This window comes from Narcine bancroftii, chromosome 1, assembly GCF_036971445.1.
Source record: "Narcine bancroftii isolate sNarBan1 chromosome 1, sNarBan1.hap1, whole genome shotgun sequence".
Lineage (NCBI taxonomy): Eukaryota > Metazoa > Chordata > Chondrichthyes > Torpediniformes > Narcinidae > Narcine > Narcine bancroftii.
This window is the reverse complement of record NC_091469.1, coordinates 383,926,548-383,948,886: the sequence shown is the minus strand read 5'-3', so window position 1 is coordinate 383,948,886 and position 22,339 is coordinate 383,926,548. Positions and strand designations below refer to the sequence as shown.

At 45.4% G+C, this 22,339-nt stretch overlaps 1 protein-coding gene across 4 annotated transcripts in view; it reads left to right on the top strand.

Annotated features, from left to right (window-relative positions):
* LOC138751357 (atypical chemokine receptor 4-like) overlaps positions 1-22,339 on the top strand; it is a 71,288-nt gene that overhangs the window by 30,624 nt on the left and 18,325 nt on the right. For 3 of the 4 annotated variants that reach the window (XM_069913535.1, XM_069913536.1, XM_069913534.1), the window contains exon 2: positions 18,225-20,834. The exons of the other annotated variant lie outside the window; for it this stretch is intronic. In XM_069913535.1, the coding sequence (XP_069769636.1) occupies positions 18,230-19,309 (1,080 nt within the window). In that variant the 5' untranslated portion in view covers positions 18,225-18,229 and the 3' untranslated portion in view covers positions 19,310-20,834. Of the gene's footprint in view, positions 1-18,224; positions 20,835-22,339 lie in introns of those variants that run through there. 4 annotated transcript variants of the gene reach the window in all.

Here is a 22,339-nt window from a genome sequence, read left to right as displayed (position 1 = left end):
GGGTGAAGTTTGGCTGTTGTCTTTTTAAATAATTGACTGGGTAATGTTGACAGTAATTACCCACTTTGCTTACTCATTTATTAATAGCGTAATTAGAGCATTTAGTTTAATTTGACTATGGGAAATAGAGTTGCATGTTTACTTTATTATATGACCGTGAAAAAATAGGGTTAACATTAAATCATTGTATATGTGCATAGTCTATTCAAGTGTGGCAAATTTTATAGTAACCATTTTATTAACCATTCTAGATACCTGTTTTTTTATGTTTGAAAAATATTAAATGGATCTTTATATTTTGTTAAAATATTAATGCGATGATATTATTTTGAATGCTTGTAGTCCAGAGGCTTTGATGAATGAATGCATTCATGTATTTTTATTCTTACTGATAATGGGAAAGGAGGTGAACCCGTTACACATGCATGTATTGTTTACTTTTACTGTATAATTTTTTCACTTTGGTTGTATTCTTTTTTTATAGTTTTTCAGTTTTGGGAGGAAATTATTAATACTTATCCTTTTAAAATAAGGAAGTATATAGAAGTGTAGGGGTTTATAATGCTTTTTTTTGAGATCATTGCTGTTTGGTTTAGTATCTTCAGTCTGGGGAAGCTTGGGAGGAGGGAGGGGTTGGTATGAGGTGGGCTCATAGAATTGGAAGGTTGTTTCAGCTTCAAGTTCAGTACAAGCTATGCTTTGGCACAGATTCAAGGTAACTGCTGGGAAGTGATGACTAATCTTACCAGGCTAATCTCTTGAATGTGGAGGTTTAAATAGCTCAATTAAATACAGAAGGATGTTTGTGCCATATCTAGCAACTTAAAGCTGAAATTGTTTTTCTTCAAGAAACTTGTATCAGAGACTGTGATAATGCCACAGTCAGACAGAGCAGAATTGTCATTCCTCAAATCACAGAGCAAGAGATGGAATGGAAAAATGCAAGAGGAGGGCCAGGGATAAATGTTTATTGGCCAGGGATAAATGCTGACATTGACAAAATGGTTTCAAGCTGTGAGATTTGTTTGAAACATCGCGCAAAGCAGACAAAGGAACCCATAATCATAACTGACTTACCAGTGGAACCATGGCAGTGGATAAAGTGGAAAGGACAACAATTCCACTCTTCTTTAAATGCTAAAGTTAGGAGAGTCTCTTATTTAATAAGAACATTCCTTTTATCCAACACAATATTATATGAGATAAACATGGTCATATTATTCTTACAGGTAAACTATGTAATAAAATACAGTAGTAGTTTTGGCTAATGTATGTGCCCCTAACATTGATAATCTGGAATTTTTTATTATTTCATTTTAAAGTTATCATCCGCAATGCAGTCGATTATAAAATTGTTATGCATGCATCAAATATTACTCATACATACAGTACATTGTGTTTAATCCCCCACCCCTCCCTTCTAAAACCCCCAAAAGAAAAAGAAAATAATAGAAATAGAAAGAATAAAATAGATAAAGAAAATAAAGAGGATTACTTTGGAAGTACTCTTCACAACACAATATCATATGCATGTGTGATGTAATTAATATATTGTAGCGGCAGCTTCACTGCTACTGAAAGAACACACAACCAAATGGGTTGAGCTCAGTGAGCAGAACTGATTTATTGCAGTCAGCTGGGCTGGACTTATACTCCCAGCCCAGACCTAGCTGAGAACCACGCTGGGGGGGCGCTGACGTCACCTGGGTGTCACGTGTTCCCCCAGCGTGGGCTTCTGAGCCCTGTGCTGAGAAGAAGGGGAAACCCTCAACGGCGCCATTTTGGCTAGCTGCCTCGCCGCGTGGATTACAAGCCAAGCTGGTTCACCTGCCTAGTGGACAGCACCCCCCCCTCCCACCCAGAACCGTCACCAATGTCCGTTTTAGCTGGGCAACCTCGCTTCTTGGGCTGGGCCACAATCACAATCACTGGTTCGGTGGGGTCGAGGTACGCTGGCTTCAGCCTGTCCGCAGTAAACAGTTCCCGCCTGCCGCTTATGTCCAGCGTGAACGTAGACCCTGAGCACTGGACAACCTTGTACGGCCCCTCATAAGGTCTCTGCAGAGGTGCCGTGGGCGGACCCTGCCGAATAAAAACATACTCTGCAGAAAGCACCTCACTGGGGATGTGAGATGGCCGTGTGCCATGTCTGAGCAGCAGTGGGGGTGTGAAGGAGTCCAAGCGGGCCCAGAGGTGGGGAAGCAGCTCATGCTAGGCACGTTGATGAACTCACCAGGAAGTGCCAGCGGTACACCGTAGACCAGCTCAGCTGATGTCGCCTGCAGGTCCTCCTTGGGCATGGAGCAGATGCCCAGGAGCACCCAAGACAGTTCGTCCACCCAGTTGGGACCGGTGAGGCGAGCCATAAGTGCTGACTTAAGGTGGCGATGAAGACGCTCGACCAGCCCATTGACCTGTGGGTGATAGGCTGTGTAGCTCGATTCCCAACTTGTTGGCAAGCTGTGCCCAGAGCGCAGAGGTGAACTGGCTGCCCCGATCGCTGGCGAGGTGATTCAGAATGCCGAACTGGGCGACCCAGCCGTGCCACAGCATTCCAGAGCAGGAGTCTTGGAGGCGTCCAGCATCGGGATCGCCTCGGGCCAACGAGTGGTGTGGTCCACCACCATGAACAGATAACGGTTGCCCCGGGAAATGGGTAAGGATCCGACTATGTCCATGTGAATGTGACTGAACCGTTCCTGTACGTGCTCGAACTCTTGCACGGGCACCCTGGTGTGCCTGTGTGCCTTGGACATTTCGCAATGGGTGCATGTTCTGGCCCAGCCCACAATCTGCTTCCACAGCCCGTGCCAGACAAACCGCTCTGCCACCATTCGGACCGTGGACCTGATGGACGGGTGCAAAAGGACATGAATGTGATGGAAGACTTGCCTGCACCACTGCTGGGGAACCACTGGCCATGGGGTGCTTATGGAGACATCGCACAGGACGGTGCTTCCGCCACTCGGAGTTGGAAGGTCTCGGAACTGCAGGCCCGTGATGGCAGTCCTGAAGGCTCGCGTCTCCTCGTCGGACTTCTGGTCCCGGGCGAGCTGATTGAAGTCGAGGCCGGGCGTCAGCGTGCAGATGGTTGGTCGTGAGAGTGCATCGGTGACCACGTTGACCTTCCCTGCCTTGTGCCGAATGTCACTGGTAAACTCCGACGCGAAGGAGAGGTGATGCTGCTGGTGGGCTGACCAAGGGTCCTTCGTCATCCCGAGTGCCTGGGTGTCGGTGAAGATGGTAAAAATCCTCCCCTCCAAGAAATAGTGGAAATGCTGCACCGCAAGGTACATGCCCAGTAACTCATGGTCAAAAGCCCTATACTTGCGCTCTGGTGGGCGAGAATGCCAGCAGCTTCCATTGTCCATTCACCTGCTGCTCCAGGATGGCACCAACAGCTGTGGCAGAGGCATTGACAGAGAGAGCAATATGCAGGTCGGTGTGCGGGTGGGTGAGAATGGTGGCCTTCGCAAGGGCGTCCTTGGTGGCCTCGAATGCACTGCAGGCCTCTGGGGTCCAGGTGAATGTTTTGTGCTTGGCTGCAATGAGGGCGAATAGCGGCTGCATGATGCGCGCAGTTCCCAGGATGAATCGGTTGTAGAAGTTGACCATACCCGCGAACTCCTGCAGCGCCTTGAGGTTGTCAGGATGTGGGAACTCCTTAATAGCGGCGACCTTCAAAGCGGCGGGCATGGCTCTTTCCCAAACTGGCACTTGGCTGGGTTGATGGTGGGGCCGAAGTCGGCCAGCCGGGAGAAGAGGGTTCACAGGTGGGCCTTGTGTTGTGCCCGATCCCTGCTGGCAATGAGGATGTCGTCTAAATAAATGAAGATGAAATCCAGGTACCTGCCCACTGAATCCATGAGGTGCTGGAAGGTCTGAGCGGCGTTCTTGAGCCTGAATGGCATGCAAAGGAATTCGAACAAGCCGAAGGGGGTGATGACGGCTGTCTTGGGTATGTCCTCAGGGTGATACCTGTGCACCAGGTCAACCTTGGAGAAAACCCTTGCACCATGCAGGTTGGCTGTAAAGTCCTGGATGTGAGGGATGGAGTAATGGTCAAGAACTGTCACCTCATTGAGCCGTCGATAGTCTCCACAGGGGCGCCAGCCGCCAGAGGCTTTCGGGACCAGGTGGAGCGGCGAGGCTCACTGGCTGTCGGACTGCCGAATGATCCCCAGCTCCAACAGATGCGAAAACTCCTCCTTCGGCACCTGGAGCTTTTCAGGCGGGTGCCTGCGTGCCTTGGCGTGAACCAGTGGGCCATGGCTGGGGATGTGGTGGAACACCCCATGGCGCAGCGAGGCAGTGGAGAACTGTTGCTTGAGGAGGGTCAGAAACTTGTCCAGGATTCACTGGAACTCGTCTCTGGGCATGCTGATCGTGGCCATCTGCAGCTGCTCCATGCGAGAGGCGTTGAGGCGACTGGCTTGGAAAGTACAGGCGTCCACCAGGCTCCTACCCCGAATGTCCACCAGAGGAGGAAGTTGGCACCCAGGATGGTGGTCAGAAGGGACGAGACGGTGAACCTCCACGAGAACTTTCATCGGCCGATCAGGAAGTGGACTGTCTTGTCTATGTACATCCAGATCTCTGTTGTGTTGGCTGCACGGAGGGGAGGTCATCGAGGTCAGTTCCTGGACTCAATGGCCTTGGCCGGGATAAAGTTTATCTGGGCCCCAATATTGACTGAGTCCCGCAGGTAGAGGAGGCTGTGTCCTTGGCCAGCTGCCGCAGTCATTAACAGCGGCCGGCCTGCTCGTTTCCCTGGAACGAGCAAGGCTGTTGACACTTCCGAGCCTTGGCTCCACAGCACTGGTGGTAGAAGCAGAGGCCTGGAGCAGATGCCATGCCCCTGGTTATGCTCTTACTGCCGGATGCTTTACTGCAGCATTAGGGGCGGGCTTTCCATGGTCATGCCCGTGCCTCGTGACCTGCTAGACCGCCGAGCCCTCCGGGAATCGCTCGAGCCATAGCTCTTGGGCCTTATGAGTGACCTTCCTTGGGTCGGTAAAGCTCTCTTGGGCCAGTAACAGCCGGATGTCCTCAGGTAGATGGTCAAGGAAAATGCGCTCAAAGAGTGGGCAGTTGGTGTGATCACCCATGAACAGGAGCATCTTGAACATCAGCTCCATTGGAGACCTGTCCCTCAGGACGTCGAGGTGCAGCGCTCGAGTGGCACGCTGGCCCCTCGATAATCCGAGGGATCTGGTGAGCACTCGCTTGATGGTCTTGTATTTGTCTTTGGCGGGTGGGTGCTGAACGAGGTGCAGCACGCGTTTGGCGGTAGCCTGGTCCAGGGCAGCGACCACATAGTAGAACTTGGTTGTGTCGGATGAAATCTGGCGGAGGTGAAACTGAGCTTCTGCGTGGCTGAACCAGGTCTCCGGGTCCTGAACCCACAATTCAGGCAGCTTGACGGCTATAGCACTGATCCCAGGTTCGCTCATGATGGGTTCAAAGAAGTTTGAACCAGTTGGAGTCACCAATTATAGTGGCAGCTACACTGCTACTGAAAGAACAGACAGGTTGAGAACAGTGAGCAGAACTGATTTATTGCAGGCTGCCGGGCTGGACTTGGCTGAGAACTGTGCTGGGGGGCGCTGATGTCACCCGGGCATCACATGGTCCCCCAGCACGGGCTTCTGAGCCCTGTGCTGAGAAGAAGGGGAAACCCCCCAATAGCGCATTTTGGCCGGCTGCCCCGCCAAGTGGATTACAAGTGGAGCCGGTTTGCCTGCCTAGTACACACACACACACACACACACACACACACACACACACACACACATATATATAAATAAATATTCCTTAAGGAGGGTCATATATATATATAAAAATATTATCTCTAAATTAATACTTAACCTATAAATACATGCCTCCAATTTACAAAGTAGTCTTGTATTAACCTCTTCATCTCCAAACATTTTCCTTATCAATTAATTAAATTTAATATAAATAAACTGCTTCTTCCATTTATTAAAATACATCGACATGCTGTTCCTTGATATCTTGTCCATGATTTGGAATTTTTGAAAGATTTTTCTTGGCCTTACCAAATTTAAGTTATGACTCACTAGTGTGTGTGGTGGTGGTGTGGGGGAGATAAGCCTCATTTGTTAAAATAAAAAATGCCTGGGAGTAGGATTTGAACCTTTTACTCTCCAATGAGGTTGGGATTCTATTTTTAATTTGATTGATACTTCTTTTTGTGCACGGCATTGTTTGCTGCAATTTTCAGTGGTCCATAGAGCACATATGTCTAAAGTTAAATTGCCCTACTTTTATTCAGAAATGAATCCTTTATGTGATAAACATAAAATAGGTGATGTCTTTTTTAGTTCATATGTTCTGGACCTGCCCTAGTTTAGAAAAATTTGGAAAGATGTTTTTTAAACACTATCAGTGATTTTAAATTTAAAATTGGAACCTTGTTCTTTAATTGCTCTTTTTGGAATATCTCAAGAGGATGATGTATTATTGACTTCCATTTAGAGCTGAATTTTATCTTTTACCTCATTGTTAGTCAGACGTGCAATTTTGATAAATGGAAAGATACTATCCCACATGCAGAGTGGCTCAACGATACTGTTTTGCTTAAATTTAGAAAAAATTAGATATGTCATCAAGCATTCAGATATTTAATTTTGCAAGACATGGGCTCATTTGTGGACTACTATCATAATCTTAAGATTTAATGTTGTTTTGGAATTATGGCGCTGTGTTGTCCCTTTCCAAGAAGAATTTACTTGAATTATATATGTCATTTTTCAACTTTGCTTAGAGAAGGGCTTCTGAAATTTTAAATTTTTTTAATTTTCTTTGTTGTGTTTTATTTTATTACTAAGAATGTGCTCTGGATTTCTTAATTATGATCATATTTGTAATTTTCTTTCTAATTTTGGTGCACATTATATAATTATTCTGTTCAATTGTTTATACTTTAAATACCAATAAAAATGTTTTAAAAAGAAAGAAAGCAGGCATGAGAGTCTGCAAATGCTGGAATCTGGAGCAAAATGAATCTGATGGATGAAGGTCTTGATAAAGGGTTCCCACCTGAAACATAACCCATTCTTTTCCTCCCACTGATGCTACTGAACCTGCTGAGTTCCTCCAGCAGCTTTTTTTCAAAATCTCCAAGCATAGAAAATTTTCATCAATGCCACCTCCATCACATCCTCCAACTCCATTGAGAGAATAAGCAAACCAATGCCAGTGTTCTTGAAAAGGGAACTGCCCTACGGCCGCCAGCCCACTCAGCTCATCATGTTGGTCGAGCCTCAATGTCCACGTGACCGGCTGTCGCCGCAGGTCCTGAACTGTGTCATGGGAAGAGATTATCAGGTGGGCAGAAGTCTCCTTGAACAGTTCCTTATTGCCCCCAATATCTAATGTATCCTCATAGATTTTGTGGCCTGTGACTGCTGGAAATGTAGAAGTGTAACGGGAGCAAAGAAACTCACAGCCACCACCTTGGATGCTCTCAATGTCTGTTTTATTCAAATCCCGTGTGCACCCCTTTAAGGGCAGCATGAGATTGGCCACCGAGTGAGCGGTGATGACATAACGGCTGCCTGAGGCGCGTGCTGGGCTGGAAACATGGAGTAAGGAGGACCCCCGACAGCGCCCTCTTCTCATGGCTGCCCCACCATGCAGTGGTACAAATGGGGCTGGTTCACCATGAGAGAGTGTGCCGCCACACAACCCCCCCCCCCCCCAGACCCGGCCTACGTGTCCCGCCGCTTGGGCGGACGGACTTGGGCTTAGCCATTTGAACCGGTCGCAAGTGTTCCAAGTATGCTGCCTTTAGGTGGTCTACTACTGTGAACAGTTCATTTTTGCCCCCAATGTAAAAGTCTTGCCAGACCGCTGGAGGACTTTGAACGGGCCCTTGTAAGGATGCTGCAAAGGTGTAGTGTGCAGTCTGCACCGAATGAAAATGAATTCCACAGAGTCCAGCTCTTTGGGAAAACGGGCTGGTCATGCGCCGTGATGCATAGGAGGCAGGGTGGGGGGGGGCTAGCGAGGTGATCTTGCTGCATAGGTCCACCAATATGTTCGGGTACTTGGTCGTAGAATCGGATTCTGAGCCGAAGAACTCACCAGGCAACAAGAGTGGCACGCCGTACACCAGCTCTGCAGATGACGCCTGTAGATCCTCATTGGGTGCTGTTCTGATGCCGAGGAGGACCCAGGGTAGTTCATCTGCCCAGCTGGGACCTGTGAGGCGAGCCATGAGGGCTGACTTCAGGTGGTGGTGAAATCCCTCCACCAGGCCATTTGCTTGCAGGTGATAAGCCATGGTGCGGTGGAATTTAGGGAACTGCCCTACGGCCGCGACTTTTTCTGGCTCCAGGGCGGCTCCTGCTGCCGAGATGGTGTGCCCCAGGAACTGCAGCTTCTGCTTGCCGAACTGGAACTTGGTCACGTTGACTGTGAGGCCAAATTCCTCCAGGCGGGCAAACAGGGTGCAGAGATGGCCCTTGCGCTCCTCGTGGTCACGACTGGTGATCAGGATGTCATTGAGGTATATAAACATGAAGTCCAGGTCCCTGTCCACTGCGTCCATGAGGTGCTGGAAAGTCTGGGCTGCGTTTTTAAGTCCGAAGGGCATGTGCAAGAATTCGAACAGGCCAAATGGGGTGACGATCGCCGTCTTACCAATGTGCTCGGGGTGGACTGGGATTTGATGATATCCCCGAACCAGGTCGACTTTCGAGAAGACCTGGGCACCGTGGAGGTTGGCTGTAAAGTCCTGGATGTGAGGGATTGGGTAACTGTCTGGCATAGTCACGTCATTCAGGCACCGATAATACCCACAGGGACACCAGCCTCCGGAAGATTTGGGGACCACGTGAAGAGGGGATGCCCAGGGAGTGTCAGAGCTGTGGACAATACCCAACTCCTGCAGGTGAGAGAACTCCTCCATGGCTAACTGCAGCTTCTCAGGTGGAAGTCATCGAGCCTTGGCATGCAGTGGGGGGCCTTGCTTAGAGATATGGTGGTAGACCCCATGCTGGGGCAAGGCGGCAGTGAACCGTGGCTGCAGGATGGAGGGGAACTCATCGAATATACTGGAATACTTCTCCCTGGGGGCGGAGATGGTCGCTATTTTGGGCTTGCAGGCATCTGTGGCATCGAGGCGGACCAAGTGGAACATGCGGGCGTTAATTAGTCTTCTGTCCTTCACATCTACCAGCAGGCCATGTGCCCTGAGAAAGTCGGCCCCCAAGGACTCGGTACCCACTGAGGCCAGCACGAACTTCCAGTGGAATTTATCTTTCCCGATCTGCATCTGCACCCTGCAGGTGCCAAAAGTTTTGATGGCGGAACCGTTGGCTGCATGCAGGGTGGGACCACGAGGTCAGGTGTGGGTCTCAAGGGCGGTCGGGGGCAAGATGCTCAGTACTGCTCCAGTGTCCACAAGGAAACGCCGGCCGGTGGAGTTATTGGTCACGTGCAAGAGGCTGTTCGCGTGGCCAGCCACCGCAGCTATCAACGGCGGCTGGCCGAGTCATTTCCCTGATAGGTACAGGGTTGCCTGCACCTGTGACCTTGGACCCCCCAGCATTGATGATAGAAACACCAAGTGGGGTGGTGCTCCTCTGGCTTGTACTTGGAGCTGGGGGGGCTGCGACTGGCTGGCTCCTAGATGGGTGACCTGGCTGAGGGCGGCTTCGTTCTCTTTCTTGGTGTGCCGGAGGACATCCGCTCGGGCTGCGAATCGCTGTGGGTCACTGAAGTCTTCGTCCACCAGCAGGAGCTGAATGTCCTCGGGCATCTGCTCCAGGAAGATCTGGTGGAACAAGAAAAAGGGCTTGTGATCTTCCACCAGTGCTAGCATCTCATCCATGAGGGCCAATAGCGTTCAGTCACCCAGCCCATCCAGATGCAGGAGTCTGGAGCCATGCTGTTGTGGGGAGAGACCAAAGGTGCCTAGAAGGAGATATTTTCGGGCAAGTGGAGGCGCAGTTTCGCCTCAGGAACATCTCCCCAGATGTCATGATGTTTTACCACGTTGTGAGCATGCTAGATGAGGAGACGGCAGCCAGGGTGGACGATCTCATCCACAACCCACCAGCTGAGGTGGGTCTCAACGACTGTTTTATTCAAATCCCGTGTGCGCCCCTTTAAGGGCAGCGTGAGATTGACCACCGCGTGAGCGGTGATGTTATAACGGCTGCCTGAGGCACGCACTGGGCGGGCTGGAAACATGGTGTAAGGAGGACCCCTGACGGCACCCTCTTCTCATGGCTGCCCCGCCACGCGCCAGTACAAACGGGGCAGTTTGCCACGAGGAGTGCGCCGCCACAGAAGGACCATTTAGGTAAGCAGTGAGAACCTCCCAGTCCATGACGTAAATGATGGAAGGAGCATACTACATCCCAAACAACCCAATTGCCTCTTCATCAAATATCTCCAACCCCAACCGAGGAGAAAAAAAATCTGTGGGATCCAAACTGGCTCAGACACCTCATGGATCTCAGAACTAGTGTAAGAACATAATTCTTGACTTCAAAGGATGGCCTAAGAGAGTAACAGAGAACAGATGAGCGCAGGAATAGGCCTTTGGCAATTGTGCCAAACATGCCCAAGTTAAACTAAATTTCTGTGACTTGCACATGATCCATATCCCTGCATCTCCTTCCTGTTTATGTGTCCATCCAAAAAATTTTTTAAACACTACTGTCACATCTGGTTCCACCATTGGCCGAACACCATTATCTGTAAAAAAAAATCTTGCCTTGCAATTCTCCCTTAAACTTCCCCTTCTCACCTCACTTCCCCTTTCACCTCACCTCTAGTATGTGACTTTTTGAACCTGGGAATAAGATTCTGACTGCACACTCCATCTATGCTTCTCATAATTTTATAATCTTTTATCAGGAAAGAGAATAGGATATAAGCATAAGCCTGACAACCTGGCATGGAAACTACAAGAGATCCACAAAGTTCACAGCCCATGGTTGTTGACTTCAAATGTGATCTAATGAATCTACAATATGAACCCTTATAAATTCTTACTGAAAGGACAAGAGCTATTGTTTACAATTTACTCTACTCCACATTAACATGTAATGAGAGATAGATATGAATTCCTTTGTCACCAAGTTTTGGAAATCATATAATTTTATAGAAATCTCTAGGTGCTTAATGAACAGCCACAGTCCCCACACCAATTCCTGTGGTACACCACAGGTCATAGATTTTCAATCACAAAAACAACCCTCCATCAATGCCCACTGCCTTCAGTTACTAAAACACCTCTGGATCCACTTTCCCAACTTACTCTGGATCCAACAAGTCCTGTCCTTTTGAACTAGTGTCCCATGTGAAACCTCATTAAAAGCCTCTCTGAAGTGTGCCTAGACAATGTCAATCAAACTGTCCAATCAATATGTATGGTTACTGCTTTGAAAAATTCAATCAAATTCATTAGACAGAATCTTTCTCCTAATAATGCCATGTTGATTATATATGATCAATCTCTGAATTTCCAAGTGTAGATTAATCCTGACCCTCAGAATATCTTCTAATAGCAATAATCCAATAATGAGTTATATGATTGGCAGAGTTGTTAGTGCAATGCTTTTACACACCAGTGACCCAGATTCTAATCTACCATTTTATGTAAGGAGATTGTACATCTCCCTATGCCTTACATGGATTTTCTCTGGGTGCTCCAGTTTTTTTCCTACCCTCCACAATGTGCAGGATTGGTAAGTTAATTGTGTGTAATTAGATGGCATGGGTTTTATGGGCCAGAAGGGCCTTCTACCATGCAGTATCTTTAAAATGAAAATTTCCTAACTACTGACTTATCCCTGCTGTCCTCTGGAAAAGAGTTACATTTATTGTTGTCTGACACCTCTTGGGATGGGAGCATTGCAGCCTTGGATACATCTCATCTGGCCCTGGACTTTGTCCACTTTTAGACATTGGTTTGTCAGAGTGATTGCCTCTCTGACTAGTGCTGTGCCTCAGGGATCAGTAATGGGACCATTGTTGTTTGTCATCTATATCAATGATTTAGATAATAATGTGATGAATTGAATCAGCAAGTTTGCAGATGACTCTAATTGGGGGTGCAGTGGATAGCGAAGAAAGATTTCCAAGCTGAGTAACACCAAACACAAGCTGAGTAACTCAATATTAAACGCAAGCCATGTAATGCATGGGACTAAATGTAAGGTGTGCAACTCATGACACTAAACTCAAGGCATGTAATTCGTGACACTAAGCACATGCCACATACTGTGTAACTCTCATCATTAAGCACCCTCTAAGCAACTCACAATACGAAATGCAGGCCAAACAGTAAACATAAGTTGACCAACTCATGGCACTAAATTTCAATGTGGTAACTCGTGGCACTGAATGTAGCCATATAGTTATTCTAGAATCCATGTCATTTTGGAAGAGAACAGCAGTGTGTTTTCTCTTTTAAAATCATGTCTCATGGATTTATCAGGTTTCATCCTATTAATTTCTCCAAGATTCTTTTATTTTTTAAATGTTTTTTATAAATTTAAAACCACAAAATATTCACTTATTGCAAGCCCATTTCAAATACATGTAGTACCTGTATATATAATTTAATTCCACTTGCATGGAATTAAACCAGTTTGAATCTACTGAAAATAACTTGTAAAAGAATTGCACAAAACTATTTTTTTGTTGTTGGATTTAGGTACAAAAATCAGTTTTGTGGTGTATTATTTAGAAAGGTACTGTATATTTTAAAGCATCCTTTTGGGCCTGACAAGGAGTTCAAAATGATCATGGTTGTTTATTTTTGGTGTGATTATGGCCAATTTGGTGGGTGAGCAGTTTCCCAGGATCAGTAACCAAGATAATAATTTCCTTGACTCTTTGACTCTTTCTCACCCAATTTCTTTGCTGCCTCTCTTTGTATTATATTATTCTATTTTCAATTGCTCTCTTAAATCCTTTCATCCTTTTTTCTCTGGAGCATAGAAGATTGAGGGGGGATTTGATGGAGGTGTTCAAGATTTTAAAAGGGACAAAGAGAGTCAACGTGGATAGGCTTTTTCAATTAAGAGTGGGGGAATATTCAAACCAGAGGCCATGGTTTGAGATTGAAGGGGGAAAATTATAAGGGGAACATGAGGGGAAATTTCTTCACGCAAAGGGTGGTTGGGATGTGGAATAAGCTTCCGGCGGAGGTGGTTGAAGTAGGGACATTATTTACATTTAAGGAAAGACTGGATAATTACATGGAGGGGAGAGGATTGGAGGGGTATGGACCAGGTGCTGGTCAGTGGGACTAGGAGGGTGGGGATTTGTTCCAGCATGGACTAGTAGGGCCAAACTGGCCTGTTCTGTGCTGTATATGGTTATATGGTTATTACAGATCGCAGCATTTACCACTGACATTGAGCTTACAGGCAGGTGACTCCTTGTTTTCCGTTTCCCTTCTTTCTTACAGAATGATGTTATATTTGCCAACCTTCAATCTAATTGAGCAATTTCAGAATCTCTGGAGCCACCTTTTTCAAACCTCCAGGATGTAGATTGTTAGTTCTTGGGAATGAATGAATAAATGAAGAATTTATGTTCATATACAATGTACAGATGAAATGAAAGTGTCAAAGGAGAGATTGTTAAAACCCATCATTTTTGCCTCAAGCAAATATTTTCATGAATACTTATTTCCTTCAATTTCTCATTCTTACTAGATCCTTGTTGTCTAATAGTTTTCACTTCTTTGGTGTCATCTCTAAAGTTTCCTAGCCAAATATGGACAGTGAAGATGTGAATACTCACAGAACCTGATTTATCTAAACCTATGTCCAAAAGGACAGTCTGCAATATTGGAAAAACTGTTTTTGCACAAGGATAACTGTGGACATTTATAATCTGTCTACAGTATCTTTTGTATTTATTGTCTCTTTTTAATATGTTTACTATTGTAATTGTATTTTTAACAACGTGCATGTTCAGTTGTAGCAAGTTTGGTGCATATGTGCATTGCACATATATGCATGATGTAGACCAGTCACTCAGCACCCACTGCAATTGTGTTGCAGCCATCGTACTCATGGTAGCGGTCTGCGCATGTGTGAGCTCCAGATTGGCAGGTTGGAGGTCATCAGAGGCTAGGTGTGGTACAGCTACCATGTACAGAGCTCCCACTTACCTGTAAATAGTAGTAAAAGTTATTGTTTTAACCTCTCCTCTCGAGTCGTGTCATTACTACCACATCGGCAAACATGGTTTCAGAAGTGGGATGGCGAGTGTCCCAACTTGAGGCTTCCTGGTCGACTTGCAACTGAGGAACCAGCACCACATTGCAGCTGTCGCCATGGTGAATGGATTCAGACAACTCAACCCACTCATCTTCAAGGGTAATATTGCTGAGAACTGGCATATTTTTCAACAAGAGTATAATTTATTTATCGCCACGGTGCATGGTAACGAATCTGCTCACACCAGAGGATATTAAATTTGGCAGGTCCAGAAGCCATAGTGAAGGAGAGATCATTTGTAAATGCAAGTGAAGTGCGTAAAGGGGAGCTGATTCTCAGTCTGGCAGAATCAAGAGAGGACCCTGAATGCTTGAAAAAAAAATGTAGAGAAATGTGCAATCCACAGACTAATATCACAATGGAAAGGCACAAATTTAATACAAGAGATCAAAAACCTGGCAAATTAAAGATAAAAGCAAAGACCTGCAACTTTGGAACACTCTGAGAGGAATTAATCAGAGACAGGGTGGCCTGTGGCATTTATAATGACAGCATGAGGAAGGTGCTTCTGCGCGACAGAGACTTAACGGTAGCAAAGGCCATCTCTACCTGTCTGATTTATGAAATAACTGAGGAGAAGCATAAGAAGTTCGCCACTCCACAGCAGCCTACCACAAGCATTGATGCAGTCCAGGTGAGATCTGCAAAGAAACAATGGCTGGAGTCCAGGAAAAGAACCAGCCAGACCAAACCACACCATCGTCCATTACAAAGTACAACTACTGCGGAGGTGACCATACACCAAAAAAGGAAATGTATCCAGCTTTCGGCCAGCAGTGTCGAGTCTGCAGAAAGTGGAACCATTTCAAAAGATGCTACAGATCCAGACAGCAGATCAATACAAGGCCAAGACCTAGAAGGATGATTGACCAACTAGAGCCTGAACAAGATGAAAGCAACACATATAACCATATAACCATTTACAGAGCAGAAACAGGCCATGTCGGCCTTTTGAGTTCGCACTGGTTCACTTGAAGAAATCCATGAGCTCAATCCTCCAACTCTCCGCCAATATCCCTCCAACCCCCTCACTTCCATGTACACATCCAAGCTTCTCTTAAATGACAGAAGGGACCCTGCCGCAATTATCTCATTCAGATGATCATTCCATTTTACCACCACTCTCTGAGTGAAGAAGCATCTAATATTTCTCCTAAAGTTTTGCCCTCTTACTCTTAACTCATGGCCTCTTGTTCCAATCTTCCCTGCCTTCAGGGGAAAGAGTCTGTTTATGTTTAGTCTATTTATTCCTTTCATAATTTTAAATACCTCCATGAAGTCCCCTCTCAGTTGTCTACGTTCCAATGAATAAAGTCCCAGTCTCCTTAATCTCTCCCTGTAATCCAGATGCTGTAAGCCAGGCAACATTCTTGTAAATCTTCTCTGCACCCTCTCCACCTTATCTATATAAAAAACATTTTTCATCGATGGGCTGACATTGCAGATGACAGTGGATTCAACAGAGACACGGATAGGGGAAACAAAGCTTTCATGACCATAAATGTCAATGGCAAGGCATCAGAAATGAAAGTGGACACAGGAGCCAAGTGCAACGTCATGTCAGAGAAGACATTAAGTCGACTAAGAAAATGGGAACAGATCAAGCCATGCATCAACAAATCTAGTGGCATAGGGGGACAGCACAATCAAAACCATTGGCATGGTGAAGCTGCGGACAGCTACATTTACAGATGTTCTTCATTGTCCATGAGGATGTTCTGCCTCTGTTTGGCCTAAATGCACGTATTGTCATGGGACTGGTTACATTTAGTAGAAACATTCACCATAAGTTGGCCACTCCGAAGACGATTTGTTGCAGAAAACTTTCTCGGAATACAGTGATTTCTTTTTGAATGAGCCAGTAACGTATTCCATGAGGCTTGACCTGGAAGTAAGACCTGTGGTTCATCCAGCACATCGCGTACCTGTGGCCATGAAGGACAAAGTCAAGGCCGAACTGGACAGAATGCAGGAGTTGGGTCTAATTACTCCAGTTTCATAACCGAGCGAATAGGTGTCCTCCATGGTAGCCACCAACAAGAAGGACAGCAAGAAATCCAGATAGGCATTAATCCGTGGGACCTCAACACAGTGTTGAAGTGAGAAGTGAATGACTGGACTATTAAAGCAAAGAACTTTCCTGAATATATACACATTTGCTTAGAATTAGAAGGGGGTTAAATTAGGTTAAGTTAATATAAATTAAAATTTGATCCTGTTTTTGTGTTTAAAGAAAATGAAAAGCAACTTTTGTTTGAGTAACCATTTGTTTCGGTGAATTTCTATTGCTGGTCTTTCCATAAAAGTATGCAAAGAGCACCACCAGCTAATGCCCCCATGAATCAGAGAAATAAAGCAAAAGAAAGTCACCTTCTGCACTCCCACAGTTTCTGCAGCTGCACAGTGAACCTGAGCTGTTGGATACGACCAAGAAGCTGTCAATTCCTGAGGCCCTTCGGGTGCCATGCTCACCATTGGCCCCCAACAGATGCTAGTCCTGATACCTGGTTCCCACAAGCCAGTCTTCAGCAGCCCAAGGACTGGTGTGAGTCCTTCGGACTCATTGCTGCTCCACTCCAGTCTGCTACTCCCCCAGGGTCTGCAACCACTCAATGTCTGCCATCTTCGGCATGGACCTCCTTGGTTTCAAAGATGTTGGGAAAAAAAAATGCCAGCCCCTTTAACAGGCTGCTTAAATCTGTCTAGGGCCTTCAGCATCATAACCGGGCAGTAGGACCCTGCGGAGAAAAACTGTATCTCCACTCCCCACTCTCTTGGATCTACACAGGCGACACTGCTAATGCTTTTTTTTGCACTGATGATCTTTGTAAGTTGCAAAAAATTAGAATCTCGGTTGGTTAATATTTTGATAATGAAAATCAAATAACAATTTAGCCATCCATTTACAGTATTAATTTGATTGAGTGTTGCATTGTCCAGGGAGACAGCTTTGGAATGTGACATGATAAACTGAAGCACCATCCTAGATGGTGGTGGAAAAGAACCTAATTGCATGGAAAAAGAGGTGCTCTGGCTAACATCTTTCTTCCAGCACAAATAGGTAATTAATCACGAGATATTGCAATGCCTTGGACTTCAGAACAAGAATGATTGCAGTTTGCTTGTGTTAGGTTGGTGAGAAAATTCTCTGAGCAGTGCAAATAATGTGTATTCATCCTTGTCCTGGGTAAACTTGTACCTCTCACTTTGTTTGTTTTAGATTGGTCACAATGTTTGAGCTACCGAAAGAAAACAGAGGCACACACCGAGAGCACTTCAGTTTATACAAATCTTTATTACAAAATCGTAAGCTGATTTCAAACTACAATATGCGAGCCCTTCCCAATTATACTTATCAACGCCTTGACTGGTCCCAACTGCCGAAGCGAGGCAACGACCGCACACTTGTAGTAGGTTGCCGGAGCACCGGTAGCAGCTTCTCCACCTCCCCCGACCGGGACGTTGGTTGGACTCTAGAAGTTCTTCTTCTTGCTGAGAGATGTTGCCATCCCTCAGGGAGTCTGAAACTTCAGCAGCGGGACCATGGCTTATATTACCCAAAAACTGCTTACCCAAGCACCTATTCCCAGCACAAAAAAAAGATAACCGAGCAGCCTAGGCTTCTATCAAATACCACAACTTTCTAGATTATCACTTCGAATACTTAGCTGCGAGGTCTCGCTTGACAGTCTGTGACCAACAAAACCCCATCAATCTCAAACAGCAACCGGCTAACAAGCAGGAAGATTAAATGTTCTTGGTGCACAGATGTCTTTTTGTCAGAGAACTGCATCTCTGGGCCCCATGGTGGAATTTAGCTTATGTCTGCTGAGTCTCAAGCAGGTTAATGATTCTCAGTCTTGCAGGGGCAAAAAACATGGTTTAAATCCTCCATTACAATCCTGTCATTTGTTATCTGAATAACCATTTTTCTCTTGTTCCTTAAAGGTTCCATGGCAGATGAAGTTTATGATTATGAGCCAGGCTACTATGAAAATGGATCTTACAATGAGGGCAGAAACTACAGTATTGACTATCATGAATTTAATCACCTATGTGAGAAAGATGACGTCAGACGATTCGCAAAATATTTCCTCCCTCTGTTCTATGGAGTGACACTGGTAATTGGGCTGGCTGGGAATTATACTGTGGTAGCCATTTACGCCAAGTTCAAGCGGATCAGATCCAAAACAGACTTGTACATCATGCAAGTGGCCATTGCTGATTTGCTACTGCTTGTCACTCTTCCATTCTGGATGGCCCATGCTGTACATGGATGGATCTTTGGAATCGTCATATGCAAAATCTGCTCAGTACTGTTTGAAATGAATTTCTGTGCCAGCATGCTGTTCTTGGCCTGTATCAGTGTGGACCGCTACCTTGCCATCTCCAAGGCTATAAGACCACCCAAGGTGGGGAAGAAGGATAAGATCATCTGCCTGTGTGTTTGGCTGGTAGCCATGGTTATCAGCATCCCTGATTTCATTTTCTCTTCAGTGACGGAGTTTGATAACAGGAAACAATGCAAACTCCTTTTCCCTGAACAGGCCGCCAAGACGGTGAAGGCAACGGTCCAGGTGTTTGACATCCTCCTGGCATTTGCAATCCCATCACTAGTCATGATCTACTGCTATTCTGCCGTAGCCAAGATCGTGTACAATGGTCCAGACAGAAGGAAACACAGGGCACTCAGGGTGCTCCTGGCAGTCGTCGGCCTCTTTTTCCTGACACAGCTGCCATATAACATTATCAAGTTCTGTTGCTTGCTGGATGTGATCCATATGCTCATCAAGGATTGCGAGATCAGCAAAAGGATCGATGTGGCCACACAGATCACCGAGAGTTTTGCATTGTTTCACAGCTGCCTCAACCCAATCCTCTATGCCTTCATGGGAGCATCATTCAAAGGCTACATCCTGAAAGCAGTCAAGAACAACAGCTTTAGGCGCCGCAACCTGGAGACACCGATTGCTCTCGAAAGCTCCTTCAATTCTCTGGCTCGCTCAGAGCAGACAAGCAGTTTCTCAATCTAGCCTCATGACTGAATCAACATTCTGATTCCCAGTGGATTTACAACCAAAGAAGTTCCATACTCCTCCCAACCTCTGACTGTGTGTAACTCTTGACTTCACTCCTGAGAGGGATGGCTCCAGTTTGTAGTTCTTCCTCCCCAGTCCCACTGTCCTTGACCAGCAGAAATTGTTTCTCTCCATCCATCCTATAATTTCTTCAGTATATCTTGAAAACTTTCACTGAAACACAAAATACCTGAGAATTCAAGCAAAGCTGTGTTATCGTGCCCCAAAATCAATCGTTGAGGGTCCAGGTATCATTCTAGAACATCTAAATGTCAGTCCCCAAGTTCAATCCATCCTTCCTTTGGGGTTGGGGTCCAAAGTTGTTGCCAACCCGAGGTGTGAACCAACTAATGTTTTGTACAGTTTCTTTGCATAATTCTGCTATTTCCCAGAAAATCTCTTATCATCTTTACCAAAGATCCATCTTGTGAAAAACGTGCAACTCCACAAAACCATGATGATTCTGCCTCAGCTGTAAATTACGGAGTTCTTCTGTAAACAAACAATTTATTGTGGTTTTCAACAACTAGGTAAATTATGGAAGTTAATTGCAGGTCTACAGCTGTCCCCTGCTCCCTTTCTTGCACCTTGAAATTAAGGAAAACCTCTCTGAGTTATGTCTTCAATACTACCATATACACCTTGACAGGGAGTATTAAACAGAACACGACCATGATGGATGAATAGGCGACCACTTTGACAATCTAATGGACCAACTGAGTGATGTTAAGGTTAGGATGAGGGTACCTATGTGGCTCTAGCCAGTAAGAATTTTGGTGCAACTGTGCATTATACTTCTGTATAATTGCAATAAATTGTCAACTCATATAACACCCTATCATGCACAATGGAAACTGGATTGCCGATTCTTTCATGTTTCAAGATTGCTTATTATCATCTTACTTTGCATATACAACCAGACAAAGCAGTGTTTCTCTGGACCATGGTACACATACCTACACACACAATACACAGCACATAATCAATAATCTTTATATTCCGAATTTTCTAGTCTCTATCCTGTCTCGCATGCATCCCATGTTATGTAACAGGATAATGACCCAGAAAAGGCTTCAGCACTAAGGCAATCAAGGTTAGAATGTTTTGTCCATCGGGGTTAGTGGCTGGTGTGGTTCTGAAATAGCCAGTCTCAAAATACCATACCATAAACTTCCTGCACTCTACGAGACCTTTCAACACAAATGATAAACAAATAAATCTGCAGATACTGGAATCTGAATCTGAAATGCTTGAAAGAAATCATCCAGTCAAGCAGTATCAGTGGGGAAGAGAAAGCTAACAGTTTATATTCCATCTATGCACTGTCCAACTAGATGGCATTAACTGACTTCTCCAACTTTTGTTAACCCTTCTCCCCTGAGACTCTCTCTTTCCCTATTCCTCTGTCTCCTTTTCTCCAGCTTCCCACCCCTTTCCCTCTCCATTCAGAGAACTACCCTCAGCACTCTTGCCCACCCCCTCATCACCTAAGCCTAATCCCACCTGTAACCACCCATGACCACTTACCTATTTGCCTGTGCTCCTCCCCCTGCTCCTTCCTCCTCTTCTTTCCTCTTCTCTCCTTCTCTACCACTCCCCTCCCCCCCCCCCTCACTTGCAAGTTTTTCATTTAGGAGCCTGTATGTTTTTGCTTCAGGCCCAGTCCTGAAACATTGGTAACATTGATGCTGTGTGACCTGCTGAGTTTCTCCAGCACTTCTGCGTATTGCATTTGGCCACAGCATCTACAGACTTTCTTGTTTCAGAGAGAGCAGTTAATGCTTCCGGTCCTTTGCTGCTTGACTGGTTCAGTTCTTCCAGCATTTCTGTTTTTTGTTTCAGAGTCCGTTGAACCTATTGTACCTGTGCCCATAAATTCAATTGTAATGCCTAATTCTCTTAGCATCACAAGGAAATCCAACTTAACAGTTGGCACAATGCTGTTACAACGTTCAGGGTTCAAATCATTAGGAATTTGTATGCCCTTGCTGTGTGCAGGAGTTTTGGAGTACCTGGAGGTACTCCCACTCTTCAAAACTTATCAGGGTTGGAGGTTAATTGAGTGTAATTGGACGGCACGTCTCGTGGGTTGAAAGGGCCTGTTACCATGCTATATGTCTACATTTAATTTTTTTTAATTAAAGGTTTCATGACATCCTCTGAACAGAACAATTTCATTATGGTTCTCAACAGTATCTTGCTGTAAGGAATTCCCTTCAAATCATAAATAATATTCACAACCACCACCTTGTCTCTTATCCAAAAGATTCTCATGCATATTATACAAATATGGCCAACTCCAGTGATACAGAGCAAATATTTACTCGAAAAGTTCCCAATTGTAATCTCAATATGTTATCTAGTAGATAGAAACATTATATTTTTTCGATATCTTTGTATTTACAACCATGATCAAAATCTTCTTCAATATTTTGCAAATACAATATTAAAGATATTTAGAAAGCTAGTTGCATTCCTGAACTGCAATTTGTGTGTGTCTCTTACATTCGAATATGTCACTGTGTTTGGTAAGTGAACATTTTTCTGAATACTTTAAATATTTCTCTTCATTCCACTCAGGGGTGGATTCCTTCTTCAACCATTGAGTTATGCCAACCTCCCTTATCCATATCCAGTAGTTGATGGCAGATATCGGCAATGGAATATACTTGAAGACTAAGGAACTGTGGGTGTTTGGTAGGAAAGGGAACTTCTTCACACAGATAGTGGTGGGAGTATGGAACGAGCTTCCAGCTGAAGAGGTGAATGTGGGCTCAATTTTAACATTGAAGAAGAATTTGGAGAGGTACATGGATGGGAGGGATATGGACTGGGTGCAGGCCAGTGAGACGAGGCAGAATAATAGTTTGGCACAGACTAGAATGGCCAAAGGGGCCTGTTTCTGTGCTGTATTGTTGTATATGATGGGTTCACAGAGAGATGAGTCTGCACACAAGGGTTTGCAATCACACATACCTTTTATTA